Consider the following 17,167-nt stretch of genomic DNA (forward strand, 5'->3'; position numbering starts at 1 on the left):
TAATGTGACAAAAGGCCCAAAGGGAAGAATTCTTTTCTCGTCAGGCGGGCACATGCCTAATCTGAACAAGTGCAAAATGATGCATGGGCGAGCATACCGATGTCATCGCGCACTTGTGTGACATTTCAGTCGGCAGGCGCATGCAGGACTCGGCAGCACGCCTGCTGACAATTAAGCAGCCTATTAAGGCCCTTAGTCAATTAATTGACTAGAATTTTCGCTGCTTGTCCAGCCGTTCAGTTGGTGGGCAGTTGGATGAAAATGCCAAGCGGCCTTTGCATTTTTGGCGAAACCTCATCCATGGGTGGGGTGAGGTTTCAACCAGTGATTTAAAAAAATAACACCTTTTAACACTCATATTTAACATGTCCCTGTTCATATGACAAAGTCACATGAGGAGACATGTTTTTATTATTTTTAATAGTTTTATTTTTTTATTTTAAAAATCTTCAGCTCTCTGAGGCAGCTCTGTGCTCAGTTATATCCAGAAAATTGATCCTGTGCCTGTAAACCCTGTGTTGGGATATCACCTCCTTTGAGTTGAAGCTGTGTATTATCTCCTCTGTACTGTGGAGGGCTTGTGGTGAGGAAAAGGAGCAGCTCTTGCTGGTGGTGCTCCTGTTGCTATTGGTGTTACTGGTGCTGCTCCTCCTGTCATTCATCAGAAGTCCAAGGGATAGCTGCAGAAGTCTATCCAATTCTGCTGAGAAGGGTGACTGGAGAGAAATGCAGATCACAGTCAAAGGACTGGATTTTTTTTCTCCTAATGGAGGTGAGAATCGGGTCATAAAACACTGGACAGAGTTTTTATGCTGGAAAATAATTTTCTAGCGTTTGCCCAACCTCGCGCCATTTTGTGTGGTCTTTTTGTGGGTCAAGAAGGTCTTGGGTGCCCATGCACTTCTTTCAAGGTCTGGGTCCCCATTGTGAGGACCACAGGAATTTTTGTATACTGGTGTGGGTTTTGGAAGTGCTAAAATAACGCACCTCCTTGGAGAGTTTGTGCACACTGGTGAAAACTCGCTGAGGAGTTGGGAACTTTCTAAAACATAAGAATAAAATGTTCGACACCTTCAAATGTCACTATTGGATGCTGCATTGTAATGTAGATCTATTTATAATGCAATGATTCATCATAGATCTGTCTCACAAATTTAAGTTAACCATTATTTGACCATAATTGTGTAAGTGTTGACATGCATTACAGTACTTTTTCCAATGGGGAAAGTTCCATAATGCTTTCAAAAATGTAGAAAAATGTGTTGGTAAACTTTTCTCATTATGTTGGTACTGGGCTTTTGTTTTTATTCACTCAGGGGATGTGGGCATTGCTGGCTCGGCCAGAATTTATTGCCCATAACTACTTGCCCTTGAGAAGGTGGTACTGAGCAGCCTTCTTGAACCGCTGCAGTCCATGTGGTGTAGATACACCCACTGTAATGTTAGAGTGGGAGTTCCAGGATTTTGATCCACTGACAGTGAAGGAAAGGTGATATATTTCCAAGTCAGGATGGTTGGTGTCATGGAGGGGCACTTCCAGGCGGTGGTGGTTCCATGTGTCTGCTGCCTTTGTCCTTTTAGACAGCAGCGCTCATGGGTTTGGAAGATACTGTCTGAGGAGCCTTGGTGAGTTCCTGCAGTGCATCTTGTAGATGATACACATTGCTGCTACTGTGCGTTGGTGGTGGAGGGTGTGAATATTTGTGCATGGGGGGGTCAATCAAGTGGGCTCTGCTTTCTCCTGGATGGTGTCAAGCTTCTTGAGTGTTGTTGGAGCTGCAATTATCCAGGCAAGTATTGCAGCACACTCTTGACTTGTGCCTTGTAGATGGTGGACAGGCTTTGGAAGTCAGGAGATGGGTTAGTCCTGCAGGATTCCTAGCCTCTGACCTGCTCTTGTAGCCACAGTATTTATTTCAGTTTCTGGTCAATGGTAACTCCCAGAGTGTTGATAGTAGGGGATTCAGCAGTGGTAATGGCATTGAATGTCAGGGGCCAATGGTTAGATTCTCTCTTGTTGGAGATGGTCATTGCCTGACACTTGTCTGGTGTGAATGCTACTTGCCACTTGGCAGCCCAAGCCTGGATATTGTCCAGATATTGCTGCATTTGGACAGGACTGTTTCAGTATCTGAGGAGTTGGGAACATTCTAAAAGGAATGGTGTCACAAATGTTGCTGAACATTGTGCAATCATCATTGAACATCCCCACTTCTGACGTTATGATGAAAGGTCATTAATGAAGCAGCTACAGATGGTTGAACCTAGGACACTACCCTGAGGAACTCATGCAGTGACGTCCTGGAACTGAGATGATTGATCTCCAACAACTACAACCATCTTGCTTTGTGCTAGGTATGACTCCAACCAACGGAGAGTTTTCCCCCTGATTCCCATTGACTCCAGTTTTGCTAGGGCTCCTTGATACCACACATGGTCAAATGCTGCCTAAAGTGTCAAGTGTCACTTTCACCTCACCTCTGGAGTTCTGTTCTTTTGTCCATTTTTGAACCAAAGCTGTCTTGAGGTCAGGAGCTGAGTGGCTCTGATGGAACCCAAGCTGAGCATCAGTCAGCTAAGCAAGTGCCGCTTGATAGCACTGTTGATGACCTCTTCCATCACTTTATTAATGATCAAGACTAGACTGATGGGGCAATAATTGGTCTGGTTTGATTTGTCCTGTTTTTTGAGTACAAGACAAACCTGGGCAATTTTCCACACAGCTGGGTAGATGCCAGTGTTGTAGCTGAACTGGAACAGCTTGGCTAGGGGTGCGACAAGTTCTGGAGCACAAGTCTTCAGTACCATTGCTGGAATATTGTCAGGGCCCATAGCCTTTCCTGTATCCAGTTCCTTCAGCCATTTCTTGATTTCACTTGGAGTGAATTGAATTAGCTGAACACTGGCATCTGTGATGCTGGGGACCTTCAGAGGAGGCTGACATGGATCTTCCATTCAGCATTTCTGGCTGAAGATTGTTGCAAATGCTCCATCTTTATCATTTGCACTGATGTGCTGGGCTCCCTATCATTGAGGATGGGAATATTTGTGGAGACTCCTCGTCCAGTGAGTTGTTTAATTGTCCAGCACCATTCACAACTGGATGTGGCAGGACTGCAGAACTTAGATTTGAATCATTGCTTGTGGAATTGTTTAGCTCTATCTATTGCTTGCTGCCTATGTTGTTTGGCACACAAGTAGTCCTGTGTTGTAGCTTCATTAGGTTGACAGACACTGATGTTTAGGTATGCCTGGTGCTGCTCCTGGCATGCCCTCCTGCACTCTTCATTGAACCAGGGTTGATCCCTGGCCTGGCGGTAATGGTAGAGTGGGGGCTATGCAGGGCCATAAGGTTACACGTTGTCGTTGAGGACAGTTCTACAACGTAAATGTGTAGTCAGGTCTGACTGTGAAAAAAAATCCCTTGACTTGAAAGGTAAAAAAAAATCTAAACACCTGCTCCCCACCATTGATTGACAGGCAATCTGCTTTGAAGTGGAGAGGGCATAATCTGTTCTTTCAATTTCAGGGCTTGTGGCTGTTATGGTTTGTTTTGATAGCTGTGGCCATTATGAACACTTGGCCAAGTTCCAAAAAATCTACTGCCATACTCAGTTCCATTGACATGGCTGTTGAGGGATAATGATGAACAGTTTTATGAGGTTGTAGCAACATCCTTGCTGTTGATATGGTTTCAGAATACATGGTTGTTTGTTTACACAGCTTAAACCTTTTTTCACGGAGAACAGTTTTCTTTGCAGTATCAATAATAGACTTTTGAATAACAGTGTTTTGAATTACATTGTAACAGGTTTAATTTTTTATCATCTTCATTTCAAATAATTCCCATCGCCTATGCATAGCTCCTGAGGACTGGACATAGTGGATGCTGGGTGAGTGACTACAGAGGATACATGGGGGTCAAGGGGGGGGGTAGCATGGGGAACTGAGGGAGCATGGAGTTGACATGGGGATTCTGAGGGGGCATGTAGGAGGCATGGGATAGCATGTGGATCTGAAAGAGCATGGAGCTGGCACTGGGGACCTGAGCGAGCATGGAGATGCCATGAGCGATCTGAGGAGGTGTGGGTTAGGATGGGGGTGGGGGTGAAAGATGTGGTTTATTGGGCCTTTAAATGGGCCTTCTAACCAGCATGCCTCTGCATCCGCAGTTTCCCCGCACTCCATTGCAGCTTGCAAACTGCAATGCAAACCTGAACCCTGCCTGAGAAAACAAGTATCCTGGGCGAAGTCACACATGGGTCAAATGTGCAGTTTGGAAGCCTCAAAAGTGTGCAAGTCGCACTTTCCCTAACCTACACGAAAATCCAGCTAAAAAGTCCAAACTAGCAGAAATGATCTCCTATACGTTGGAAATCACCTCCAAAGCAGTGAAGGCACACTCAGAGCAAGTTCTATGAGACCTAGGCAAGGAAGCAGCTGTCATAGCTCTTTATTTAAAGGCTTTACAGCCTGTAAATTTCATAGTCACGTCAATCCTGCTACACTCTTGATAACCCTGGTGAGTTTCAGACGGTTCGGGAAACCCATGCGTTGGCAGTTAAAGCCAGAAAGCAGGGTTAATTCTTCATTTAATTGCTACTTTACATATTACAATCACCTATCTGCTTGTGCTTGGATCTTTGGAATTCTCTACACCAGACAGCATTGGTAGTCTAGGCTGTTAGACAGATTTTGATCTACAAGGGATTCAAGGGCTATGGCGGGGGAGGGACAGTAAAGGGGAGATGAAGTCATAATTAGATCAGCCATGATCCTACTGAATGGTATAGCACGTTCAAGGGGCTGAGTGGGTGCTCCTGCTCCTGCTCCTATTTCTTATGTCCCATGGGGATTTCTCACAAAACTGGAAATTCACCAGTTAAGTGGGAAAGTCATGAGGATCATACTGGGTTTCTGATGCTTTAATCCTCAGAAGCAACAACATCCCTACCCACACCCCAGTGGGGAGATGATGGCATAGTGGTATTGTCACTGGACTAGTAATCCAGAAACCCAGGGTAATGCTCAGGGGACCCTGGTTTGAATCCTGCCATGGCAGATGGTAGAATTTGAATTCAATAAAAATCTGGAATTACAAGTCTGATGATAACCATGAAACCATTGTCAACTGTTGTAAAGACCCATCTGGTTCACTAATGTCCTATGGGGAAGGAAATCTGTCATCCTGGCCTACATGTGACTCCAGACCCAAAGCAATATAGTCGACTCTGAAATGGCCTAGCAAGCCACTCAGTTGTAACAAACCGCTACAAAGTCACAAAAAAGGAATGAAACCAGATAGACCACCTGGCATCGATCCAGGCACTGGAAATGACAACAGCAATCTCAGCCCTGTCGACCCTGCAAAGTCCTCCTTACTAACATCTGGGGGCTAGTGCCAAAATTGGGAGAGTTGTCTCACAGACTAGTCAAGCAACAGCCTGACATAGTCAACCCCGTGGAGTCATGCCTTACAGATAATGTCCCAGACACCACCATCACCATCCCCGGGAATGACGTGTCCCACCAGCAGGACAGGCCCAGCAGAGGTGGCTGCACAGTGGTATTACAATCGGGAGGGAGTTGCCTTGAGAGCCCTTAACATCAACTCCAGACCCCATGGAGTCTCATGGCATTAGGTCAAACATGGGCAAGGAAACCTTCTGCTGATTACCACCTACCGCCTGCCACTGGCTGTTGAATCAGTGCTCCTCCATGTTGAACATCACTTGGAGGAAGCACTGAGGGTGGCAAGGGTACAGAATGTACTCTGGGTGGGGGACTTCAATATCCATCACCAAGAATGGCTTGGTAACACCATTACTGACCGAGCTGGCCAAGTCCTAAATGACATAGCGGCTAGACTGGGTCTGCAACAAGTGGTGAAGGAACCAACAAGAGTGAAAAACATACTTGACCTCATCCTCACCAACTTGTCTGCCGCAGATGCATCTGTCCATGACAGTATCAGTAAGGAGTGACCCCCGCACAGTCGTTGTGGAGACGACGTCCCGCCTTCACATTGAGGATACCCTCCATCTTGTGTAGCACTACCACCGTGTTAAATGGGATAGATTTCGAACAGATTTAGCAACTCAAGACTGGGCATCCGTGAGGCGTTGTGGGCCATCAGCAGCAGCAGAATTGTACTCAAACACAATCTGCAGCCCCATGGCCTGGCATATCCAGTATTTAGCCATATAAATACTGTGGCTACAAGAGCAGGTCAGAGGCTGGGAATTGTGCGACTAGTAACTCGCCTCCTGACTCCCCTGTCCACCATCTACAAGGCACAAGTCAGGAACATGATGGAATACTCCCCATTTGCCTGGATGAGTGCAGCTCCTACAACACTGAAGAAGCTGGACACCATCCAGGACAATCCACAAACATTCACTCCCTCCACCACTGATGCACAGTAGCAGCAGTGTGTACCAGCTACAAGATGCACTGCAGGAATTCACCAAGGCTCCTTAGACCTTCCAAACCCACAACCTTCCAAACACCTTCCAAACCCACAACCACTACCATCTAGAAGGTGAAGGATAGCAGATAGATGAGAATACCACCACCTGGAAGTTCCCTTCCTCATCACTCACCATCCTGACTTGGAAATATATCGCCGTTCCTTCACCGTTGCTGGGTGAAAATCCTGGAACTCCCTTCATAACAGCACTGTGGGTGTACACCACATGGACTGCAGCAATTCAAGTAGGCGGCTCACCACCACCTTCTCAAGGGCAACTAGGGATGAGCAATAAATGCTGGCCCAGCCAGCGAAGCCCACATCCCATGAATGAATTTTAAAAAAGTAACCTCCCCCAGCCCCAAGAGATTAAAATTCCTCCAATGTTTCAGGCTGATGACCTTTCATCAGAATTGAAAGATATTAGAGCTTTGAGCGAGGCAAGTCTAAAGCCAGAGAAAACAGGGGCAGGAAAAGAACAAAGGAGGATATGTGAGATAGGGTGGAGGGCAAGAGTGATAAAATGAGTATAATGATGATGCAAGGTAAATGGGGTGAGAATGGGACAGATAAAGGAACAAAAGGTGGGTCCAGAGGAGTTCTAAATGCGAAAAATGGAATAGCAGAGAGGAAGGGAATCATTGAAAATCTGGCAAAACAAATTGGGTTTATGTGACCTGTGGAAGTAATAGAGATAGCCTGGTAGATTCCTGGACCACCCCACCACTGTGCTCCAATGGGGGATCCCCATCCTAGCCCACACCTCCTGTGCCGAGTAGCTCTGTTCCAGTTATCCTCCATTACCAGCACTTACTTTCTGAGAAAATGAGAGCCGCGATTAAGGTTGAAATGATAACATCACTTTCAATGTATTCTTTGCAGAAACATCATGTTCTCAATGACATAAACCTAACTCTATAATTCTAAGCATCAGAGCTGCTGCAACTGCTATGTAGCAGAGCAGCAGGAAAGGTTTCAGTACAGCACAAAGTTCAAACTTTGCCCTCCATCAAAAAGCTTTCCCCTTACTTATCGTGCAGTATCTCCAGTAGTGGGCGTGAGAATTCAGGTGGTCCCCAGATGGCACTTTCATATTGACTGACACGCGCTCTTTGCAGATCAATATATACGCTTCTGCCAAGATTTCCCCACAGAATCACATCTTTTATATCTGCAGAGAGGGTGAAGAAAAGGGACATCACTTATAATACCACTAACAAGCCATTTGCTGATAAGCAGCACATCAAAACAAATGCTGTAATAACAATAGAGGTGAAATTCAGAAGCAACCTAAAGAACAGTCCCATCTGTGCAGATTTGTGATGCATAGAAAATGAAAAATTTCCTGACAGTTTATTTGCCGATCAGCCTCTACTAACTTAAAATTGATGACCAGAGCAATGTGGTTGACTCTTAAATGCCCTCTGAACAAGGGCAATTAGGGATGGGCAATAAATGCTGGCCTACCCAGTAATGCCCACATCCCATGAACGCATAAAAAAAAGACTTTGGTTCATCAGTATCTCTATTTTAATAGGCCACTTTGAAGCATTTCATGTAGCTCTGTGGGCCATAAATAACAAGCAATTTCCATGGTCCCCTGCCCCTCAGGTGCACTCCGTGCCCTCAGTATAAGGATCAGGATAAAAGCCCTGGTTTCTGTATCTTCAATGCTGCTGCGGGATTTAAAGGATTTTCTGTACATGGTGGGTGTGAGTTTGGTCTATTAGATCTGTTGCAGTGAGCAGGCGGGGTCATTCCTGACTTCCCAACTCATTTTCTCGGGAGCAGGGACAACCAGAAAAGATGATCCAGTCCTGTTCAAAGCCCCAGCGGACTGGGGGAATGGGGGCAAACTGACGGAACAGGTGGGTGGGTGCAGCACATTTCAGTTGCACTGCTCCTTTTTAGTGAAAGGGCGGGGAAGATCAGCCCTGGGAATGTAATGTTCCTATTAATTTGCTAGCATTTGAACTGTGGTTAGTAACAAACCTTCAGTTGTCAACTGTGATTCAGCTGATTGCGCTCTTGCCTCTGAGTCAGAAGATTGTGGGCTCAAGATGTTTGAATACAAAATCCATTCTGAAACACATCCGCAGTACTGAGGGAGTGCTGCACTGTCAGAGGTGAGATCTTTTGGGTGAGACATTAAACTATAGCCTTGTCCACCCTTGCAGGTGGATGTAAAAGATTCCAAGGTACTATTTGGAAAAGAGCAGGGGAATACTCCTCAGAGGCCTGACCAATATTTATTGATGAACATCACTAAAATGGTCATTTATCTCAGTGCTGTTTGTGGGAGCTTGGTGTGCGCAAATCAGCTGCCATGGTTTCTACATTACAACAGTGGCTACACTTTAACAATTCTTTAGTGATTCAGACATCATGAAATGTGTTATATAAAGTCAAGTCTTTCTTTTTTTATCTGATTTAATATTTATTTGCCACTGAAACAACATCAATAAGAGTTGCCCTTTCCAAACTGCCAGCCCCATGAAACTCTAGAATAAACCAGTTCAGTTTTTGTATTAGAACTCCATGTGTGTGCTCCAGTGTTTCTGTCCTGCAAAGATATCACAGACTATAGTTTGAATATCCCTGCTCTAGTAGATCCATTGCTTTGTATCGATGGATCATAGCAGCAAATGGCATATTCCTCAATAGCCACTGCCGCAGCAAAACAAACCCCAATTTTAATAAACCATCATATACAATCAGAATCAAAGAAGAAAAAAGATAGCAAGGTTGTTATCTAACCTTGGGCTCAGATGATGGTTATAAATGTCTTGAACTTCATTTTTATATCATCTGAACGCTTTAAATTGCTTTCTTCCAACACACTCTTCGATTCCATCATTTTATATATAAACCATCTGAATCCTTTGATTAGACTCCAAACTGTGGCTCATTCCCAGGTTTCATTACTCTGCCTATGAATCATCAGAACCCCTTGATTAGATTCCAGCCTATTACTCACTCCTGGATATCTGTTGTTAGATATGCAAGTCATCTGAATCCCTCATTTGATTCCAGCCTGTAACTCACTCCCAGATATTCATAACTAACAACCAAAACCCTCAATTTGATTCCAGTTTGAAACAAATTCCTAGGCATTCATTATAGTCGATAATAAACAATGAACTGGCTAAAATATTATTCATAAATAATATTATTTAGAGTTGCAAATGCATAAGTTCCAATTGTTCCAGCTGCCTTTTGTTATCATGCAATCTCTTTCATGGGCACATCTTGCAATGGCTTGAACCATTAATTACCAATGTATATGAACATCATTGTAAATCATGATTGCCAATTTTTTTCTGCCCTAACCAACCCATCTTGTGTCAATAAAAACTTCAAAGACATGGCAATCAGATCAAACCATGCTTGAGCATTCAATTTATGTCATCTGCAACAATAAAACTTAGAAAGATAGGAGAACAAGAGATTTTGGATGGGGATTACAAACACAGGGAACCGTGGAACTATGGTAGTTATGTTCCATGCACAATAATATTTAGGTGTATCTTACAGATAATAATAGAAGGCTTATATTGTGGATAATAGTGAATTTGGAGTGTTATATTGAGGGTGATAGAGGATTCTGATTCTATTTTATTCAGGGTAATAGAAGACTGAGGGGATGCTAAGTAGAGTGTATAATAGACAGTTCCTCTACACCTCCATTTGATAATAGGATTGCCCAACCACCCCCAGCCTCCTCCGCATGGCTGAACATGGTTGTTCTTATATTGAAAAACTTCTCTTTTGACTCCGTTCACTTCCTCCAAATAAAAGAGGTTGTTACAAGAACCTGTATTGGTCCTTGTTCTGCCTGCCTTTTTGTGTGATATATGCAACATTCTTTGTTTCCTCCTCAACAGTTCTTCCAGTAAATTGAGTGAAATCTTATTGCAGTAGTGAGTGTCCCAAGAGCAGAACCGGACTTGAATGGGAAATTCTGGAGGCCACACACAATCACACAGCAGCCAGCTAATTAGATATGCTTAGTCAAGGGGCACAGCCAATTGTGCAGCAGAGTTGCTGACCCAGCATTTCTTCATGGTGGTTGAAAGTCCAGGTGCCATAGTTAAATGGGACCTGACAGGCATCCACTCCCTGCAAGCCAGCAGCATCATTCTGCCTGTCTGAGAGCAGGTTTTCGAACTTGAAGTACTCCAAGCTCCTCCCCACCTGCTACACTTGGATTCCTGGAGCCGCAACCCATCACTCTGCCCCTGCCTCAGTCACCTTTGACCTTCCCTCCATTACCCTCAAACCATCCATCATCACCCTTGATCAACTAACTGTTTGCCAACCTAGAGCTGCCCCTAACACCCTGGACCTGTACCCCAGCCTCCCGCCTCATCATCCTTGGCCTGCCAACCATCATCCACAACTCTCCCAGCCTCAACATTGACCTGCTTGCAATCATCCTTTATCTCTCCTCTATATCATGCTGGTGCTGCCTCTGGTAGAGACTGACCTTCCTTCTGTCGTCCACCTCCCTCCTCTGTCCCCCACAACCCTTCTCAGGACCACAATTATTCGACCTCCCTCCCTCTCTCACACAGCCATGCCCCAACCTCCCTGGAGACCCACCACCCACCTGGAGAGCCGCCTCCCTTCCTCCCCTGGACAGCCAGGCCCGATCTTCCTCATTGCAACAGCTCAGCCTCCTCTCCCGGATCCAACAAAGTTCCCCATACGAGAAAAGCAATTCATGCTCATTCCAAATCCACCAGGAAGACTACTTAGCCTGCTGCACCCCACCTTTAACCAGTTGTGAATCTGAAGGCTCATGTTTCTTGGTGCTGCAGATTTAATTGCAATGGTACAATTTAATCTGATGACCATGTGTTTTAATGAGTATACATGACATGGTAATGCATTAACAAGTGCTCACTGCTTGCTGTCCACACTTAATCCTTTGCCAACTTACTTCCTAACTTTCATCTCGCTATCGAGAAGCTGACATTTCACATCCCACATAATTTAAGTGCCTCTGTCAGTTTTGTTTCCCATTCTTGGAAGTTTCTTACTTTTTACAGAATCACAGAATTGTTACAGCACAGAAAGAGGCCACTCAGCCCATCATGTCTGTGTCAGCTCTCCGAATAAGCAATTCACCTCGTCCCACTCCGCCACCTTCCCGCCATTAGTCTGCATGTTCTTCCCTTTCAGATAACACTTTAATTTCCTTTTGAATGTCTCAATTGAACCTGCCTCCACCAAACTCTCAGGCAGTGCATTCCAGGTCCTAACCACTCACTGCACAAAAAAGCTTTTCCTCATGGCACCCTGAACTGGAAAATTTCATCTCTTGCCTGCACATGGCACATCTCTGACTTTTCTCTTCCTCTACTTCTCTTTCTTCATTTCTGGGAGCAGGCTGTCAGACATTATTTACTATAAGCCCATTGACTCCTACAGATACCTTGATTACAGTGTGTCCCATTCCCCTTCAATTCAAGGACTCTACTCCAGTCTCCCAGTTTCTCCATCTTCAGCACATTTGTGTTGATGATGCCAACTTTATCATCATCATATTAGTGCTTCCAGCATGTCTGCCCCTTTTCTTAACTGAGAATTCCTCTCCACAATGGCTGACAGGGCCCTTGACTGTGTTTGTCCCATTTCCTGCACTTCTGCCCTCAGGCTTTCCCCTCCCCTTGTCCTCACCTTCCACCCCACCAGCCTCCACATTTACAGATAATCCTCCTCCATTTCCACCATCTGTACCACGACACAACCACCAACCACATCATCTCTTCCTCTCTCCCTTCAGCATTCCCAAGGGACTTTTCCCTCCTGGCCCACTTTTCAATCACTCCCAACAACTGCTCCCTTCTTTCAGCATGTTCTTGAACCTCTCTGCTTTCTACCATCTAGGACCCTAAAAACTCCTCTTAGGTTAAACAGCAATTTACTTGTACTTCTTTCAACTTATTATGTTGTGCTCAAGATGTAGCCCCCTTTACACTGGGGAGACGGAAGGAGATTGAGTGATTTCTTTGCTGAACATCTCCAATCAACCTGGAAGCATGATACTGAAATTTCGGTTTCTTGCCATTTTAATTCTCCATCCCGCTCCCACACTGCCATTTCTGTCCTTAGCCTCCTATGCTGTTTCAATGAAGTTCACAGACTCAAGGAATGGTGCCTCATCTATCAATTATGCATGTTACAGCCTTCCGGATGCAACACTGAGTTCAGAAATTTCACATCATAACCATATTATATTATTACCCATTTTACTGGACTATAGGCAGAGTTTGATTCTGTAAAAATGGTCCTGCTATTGCCATTTCAGCTCCTCTAGGTCATGGTTTTCTTCTTTTACTTGTTGCATTACCATGCCTTTTGCCTGCACCATCGTCCCTTTTATCATTCAATCACTCCTTCCTTCTACCCTAGCACATACTTCCCTTTTTGCCTTCCCGCAGCACACCTCCTCCCCATTACCACTTTCCTTACCTCTGTACTTGTTTACAAACTGTTGCATCTCTAACTTTTTCTACTACCGATGAAAAGTTATTGATCGAAACTATTAACTTTTGTTTCTCTGTCCAGAAGCTGCCTGGTCTGCTGTGGAATTACAACATTTTCCATTCTTAATTTCAGATATCCAGCATCCCCTGTATTTTGCTTCTGTTTGTTTATCCTTCTCTCTCTATCCCGGCAAGTGACTATTCAGTTGTTCGCCAGTAGACCTGACAATTTAACAAACTATGCTGCTCCTCCCCTTAGGGTGTGGGTTTCAAAGAAAACATATCTTCTGCTGTTTTCAAAATGAAGAGGAGCTCTTCTGACTAATGGGCATGAGACAACAGACCTTCATTGTATCAATTTGAAAGACCTTGCTCCTGTGAATGTTGGACATTGGCCTTGGGATGTTTTATTATAGTCGTTTGGTAGTACAGAACTTGAGTGGTGCTGAAAAAAAGGACTTTTTTTGTCAAAGCTTTTTGTCTTGCATTCATCAGGACAATTCACAATTTGCAAAAGAATCAAATGTGACATGAGAAAAAACTTTTTCACATAACAAGTGGATCGAGTCTGAAATGCACTGGCTGGAAGTGTGGTGGAGGCAGGTTCAATCGAGGCATTAAAGAAGGCTTAAGATGGTTATTTAAATAGAAACAATGTGCAGGGTTACAGGGAAAAAGCAGGGCAATGGCACTAGGTCATAATGTTCATTTGGAGAGCCGTTGGAGACATGATGAACTGAATGGCCTCCTTCGGTGCCGTTAAAATTCTGTGATTCTGATTCTGTGAAAGTACCAATGTCAGGGAAACAACATATTTATACTGTATGGGAAGAGAGTGCTGATTGGTTGGCAATGATCTCTGATTGGTAGAGGCATTGCCATGGAGAATGCACCAGTTGATGGTGACTGACAGCTAACTGCTAAGTATTATTTGAAATTTAACAGGTAGCTTGACTCTGTGCGCTAAGAATAACACCAACAAACCATGTAAGACTGTCAGTCAGGCTCTCAGTGTGGCACATTTGCGTGTACTGGAAGCTACATATATTATACACAGGGTCCTGTTCTTTGCAGACAGAAAGAACATGTGCACACATTGCGCCTGTTTCAGCTAAACAAGATAAGTGACAACCATTCCCCAGGGCAAGGCCTAGACCACGTCCATGCCAACATGGTGGGCTCAAGAGAGGAAGTGAGGGGATGGGGTTTGGGGGGAAACAATAAATAGGCCCCACTCATCCACCCACAACATTTGGAGAGTTGGGGGGAGGGGATTTGGCAACAAGGTTGAATTGGGTGGTGCTCTCAGTGGGCTCTCCCCCCCATCCCCACCAATGCTGCACCCCTTGATCAGGCACTGGTGGCCTTTGAATGGAGGACCCCTCCCCCAACCCTCAGTGCCCGCAAGAAAACAAGCCAGGATTTATTTTTCAGGCTTCCCACGTGGTGACTGCTCCACCCGTTGTTGATTGAATACCAGTGGTGGCAGGGTGAGGTCCTTAAGTGGGCAATACTTGCCCACTTAAGGGCTTCAATTAGCAGCAGGGCGGGAAGGTTATCCATGAGCCTTCCTGTCCTGGACTTAACTGGGGCAGAGGCAGGAAGGCGGTGGGGGCCCCACACCGTACCCTCTTGCCTGATTAAATTCACCTCGGCACAGGACATTAAATTCCACCCATAATGGTGGTTTACTGGAACACGGGATTTAACAATCTGCTACATATTACACAATAATGTACACAACTGTAATGCTCCTAAATCCGTTACATAGAGAAACAATATTTGAAAAAAATTGTGACTAATGCCCCATGACTAGGCTGGTTTGATAGTTCACAAGTACCTGAGTCATGGATGCCTATTAATATTGCAGGAGTCTTCAACTCTTTATGTTGACTAATTGTTTGCCAGCCATGGGTATAATAACTCTGTGGAGTCAAGCATCTGTATGGAGGAACAGAGAGGTCTGAAGGAGACAACAAAGTGTAACATTTACTCACCATGGGTATTTACGTTCAACTTCTTGGATAGCACTGCTTTAGCTTCTCCTTCCAATTGAGTTGATACTGCTATAAAGTTACAATGATCAATAGAATATGCATTATACTTGAGTAAGTATGTTTTCAAATTCAGTATGTAATCACCAGCCACAAGCACACGGGCATTGGATTTTGCAAAGGTGTCAATTCTAATGGCAAGTTCTTGGTAGAGACTAGTCATATCTTTGTAGCAGTCTTCAATTGCTTGACCCTCCGCTGGCTCCATATCGTCGAGAACAACGATGACCTCGGCATCCATGAAAGCCTTTCTTAGGGTGTTTTGCACTGTTACTTTATGGACCAGAGGCCAGACCATATCTTCAATCTCCATTTGTAAGTGTTCCAATAATTCTAAAGAGGCATCAACGTGCAACAGGTGTAAGCTGACCTCTTTTCCTTGACCAAACACTTCTCCACTTGCCAAGGTAGGGATCAGATTTAAACCAGCAGGACACAATACTCTAAAATATGAAGGAAATCATGTAAGTGAACTAAGTAAGTGATCCACCACTGCTCACAGATTATTTCATTAATGGTTTTTACTTTAAAAGTAGGAGACTCACATGGCTAATTTTACAAGAATACATTATGAATGGAGCTATGTGTGAGAACTATGCAATGAGATTGCAAGCATTCTATGCTCAGCAGGTTCCTTAAGTTACATAGCCATATGACATTCACTACTTATATAAAGTATTGAGAAATATTGCCACTTTCACTGGAAAAATCCTTTCCCTATGTGCCATGTATACATATTGCAGTTTCTGGGAGCCAGGTTGCTATGTAGCTTCCTTGTCAATTGTTAAAGCCCATTGTTGGGTGGGCTTTAGATCATGTAGGTTACAGGTTTGCCCTAGGTTAACCGATCTCTGCTGCTGCAAAATTGGGGACAATGCAAAGGCCTTCAATGTTCCCAGGCTGGGAAGGGGAGGTTGGTGGGGAGATTTGGGATGGGGTGGGTGGAATTCAGCCAGGGGTATTCCTCTTGATCGCTTTACAATAACTCCTGCTTCAACCGCAGGAACAGGAGAAGATCTTTCAACTCCTTAAGCATGTTCCACCATTCAATTTAATCATGTCTGATCTATAAGTCAACTCTATTTACCCGCCTTGGCTCCGTAACCCTTAATACTTTTACTCATAAAAATCGATCATTCTCAGCTTTAAAATTTTCAACTGACCTCCACCTTCAACAGCTTTATAGGAGGAAAGAGCTCTGCGTTTTCACTACCTGACATCATTCCTGCACAGACCAGCTCTAATTTTAAGGTTATGTGCCCTTGTTCTGGACTTCCCACCAGAGAAAATAGCTTTGCTCTATTTATCCTAGCAAATCCTTTAATCATTTTAAACACCTTAATTAAATCAGCCCTTATTTTTCGATGCCCAAGGGAATATAAGCCTAGGCTACGCAACTGTGCACACTCACATTGGCTGTTTAGCCTGGCACATGAGAATGGCCTCTTGGATAATACAGTGGAAGGGGGAACAAGCAACTGCACCCATACATGAGCCACCAGCTACATGAGTAGAAAGGAGTGGTAGCAGTTGTGGTAGTACTATTATGCATTTTTAAACTTTGTTTCAAAAACAATATGGAAGCACCAAAACAGCATTACAATCGTATTATCACAATTCCGTAACCAAAATGGTAGTTCTGAAATGGGCTCCCAATTGTAATATAAGCTTTACAGTTCCAGGCAGTGAATTTGTTCACGAACAACAACAATAGCTTGCAAGCTCAGAATATAATTAATGCTGCTTTAAATCTAGCAGCCAGAAGATTGCTAAAGGTTTACAGTAGAAAGTGGATAAAGAAATATGATCAAAGTTTGAAAACTCAGATCAAAAAACAATTAGCAGTGTCATTCCCTCATTGACCATTTTTTGCTCCCCTCCAGTGCATACATTTTTCTGTAGCATTTACATACTACCACAAGTACCCTAGTGTGAGAAGAAAGCAATACGACAATGAAATTGTTATGTATTTGATAATGTGGCTTGAAAATGCATTTTATAAAGGAAATGCAGGTTATTTAAATTTTGGTGAATTTATCTTTCATACAACCGAAACTTAGAATTACATAGAATTTACAGCACAGAGAGTGGCCATTCGGCCCAATCAGTCTGTTTCAAAGTTTCTACTTCACACAATCTACCCCGCACCCTAC

General features: G+C 44.1%; 1 protein-coding gene across 1 annotated transcript in view; it reads right to left on the reverse strand.

The window, feature by feature from the left end:
• The window catches only part of mdh1b (malate dehydrogenase 1B, NAD (soluble)), a 57,594-nt gene that overhangs the window by 26,159 nt on the left and 14,268 nt on the right, over positions 1 to 17,167 (reverse strand). The window contains exons 5-6 of the mRNA XM_041201276.1: positions 14,958 to 15,457; positions 7,499 to 7,640 (exon numbers count right to left, since the gene is read on the reverse strand). Coding sequence (XP_041057210.1) covers positions 7,499 to 7,640; positions 14,958 to 15,457 — 642 coding nt within the window. The remainder of the gene's footprint in view (positions 1 to 7,498; positions 7,641 to 14,957; positions 15,458 to 17,167) is intronic.

Source organism: Carcharodon carcharias, chromosome 12, assembly GCF_017639515.1.
Source record: "Carcharodon carcharias isolate sCarCar2 chromosome 12, sCarCar2.pri, whole genome shotgun sequence".
NCBI lineage: Eukaryota > Metazoa > Chordata > Chondrichthyes > Lamniformes > Lamnidae > Carcharodon > Carcharodon carcharias.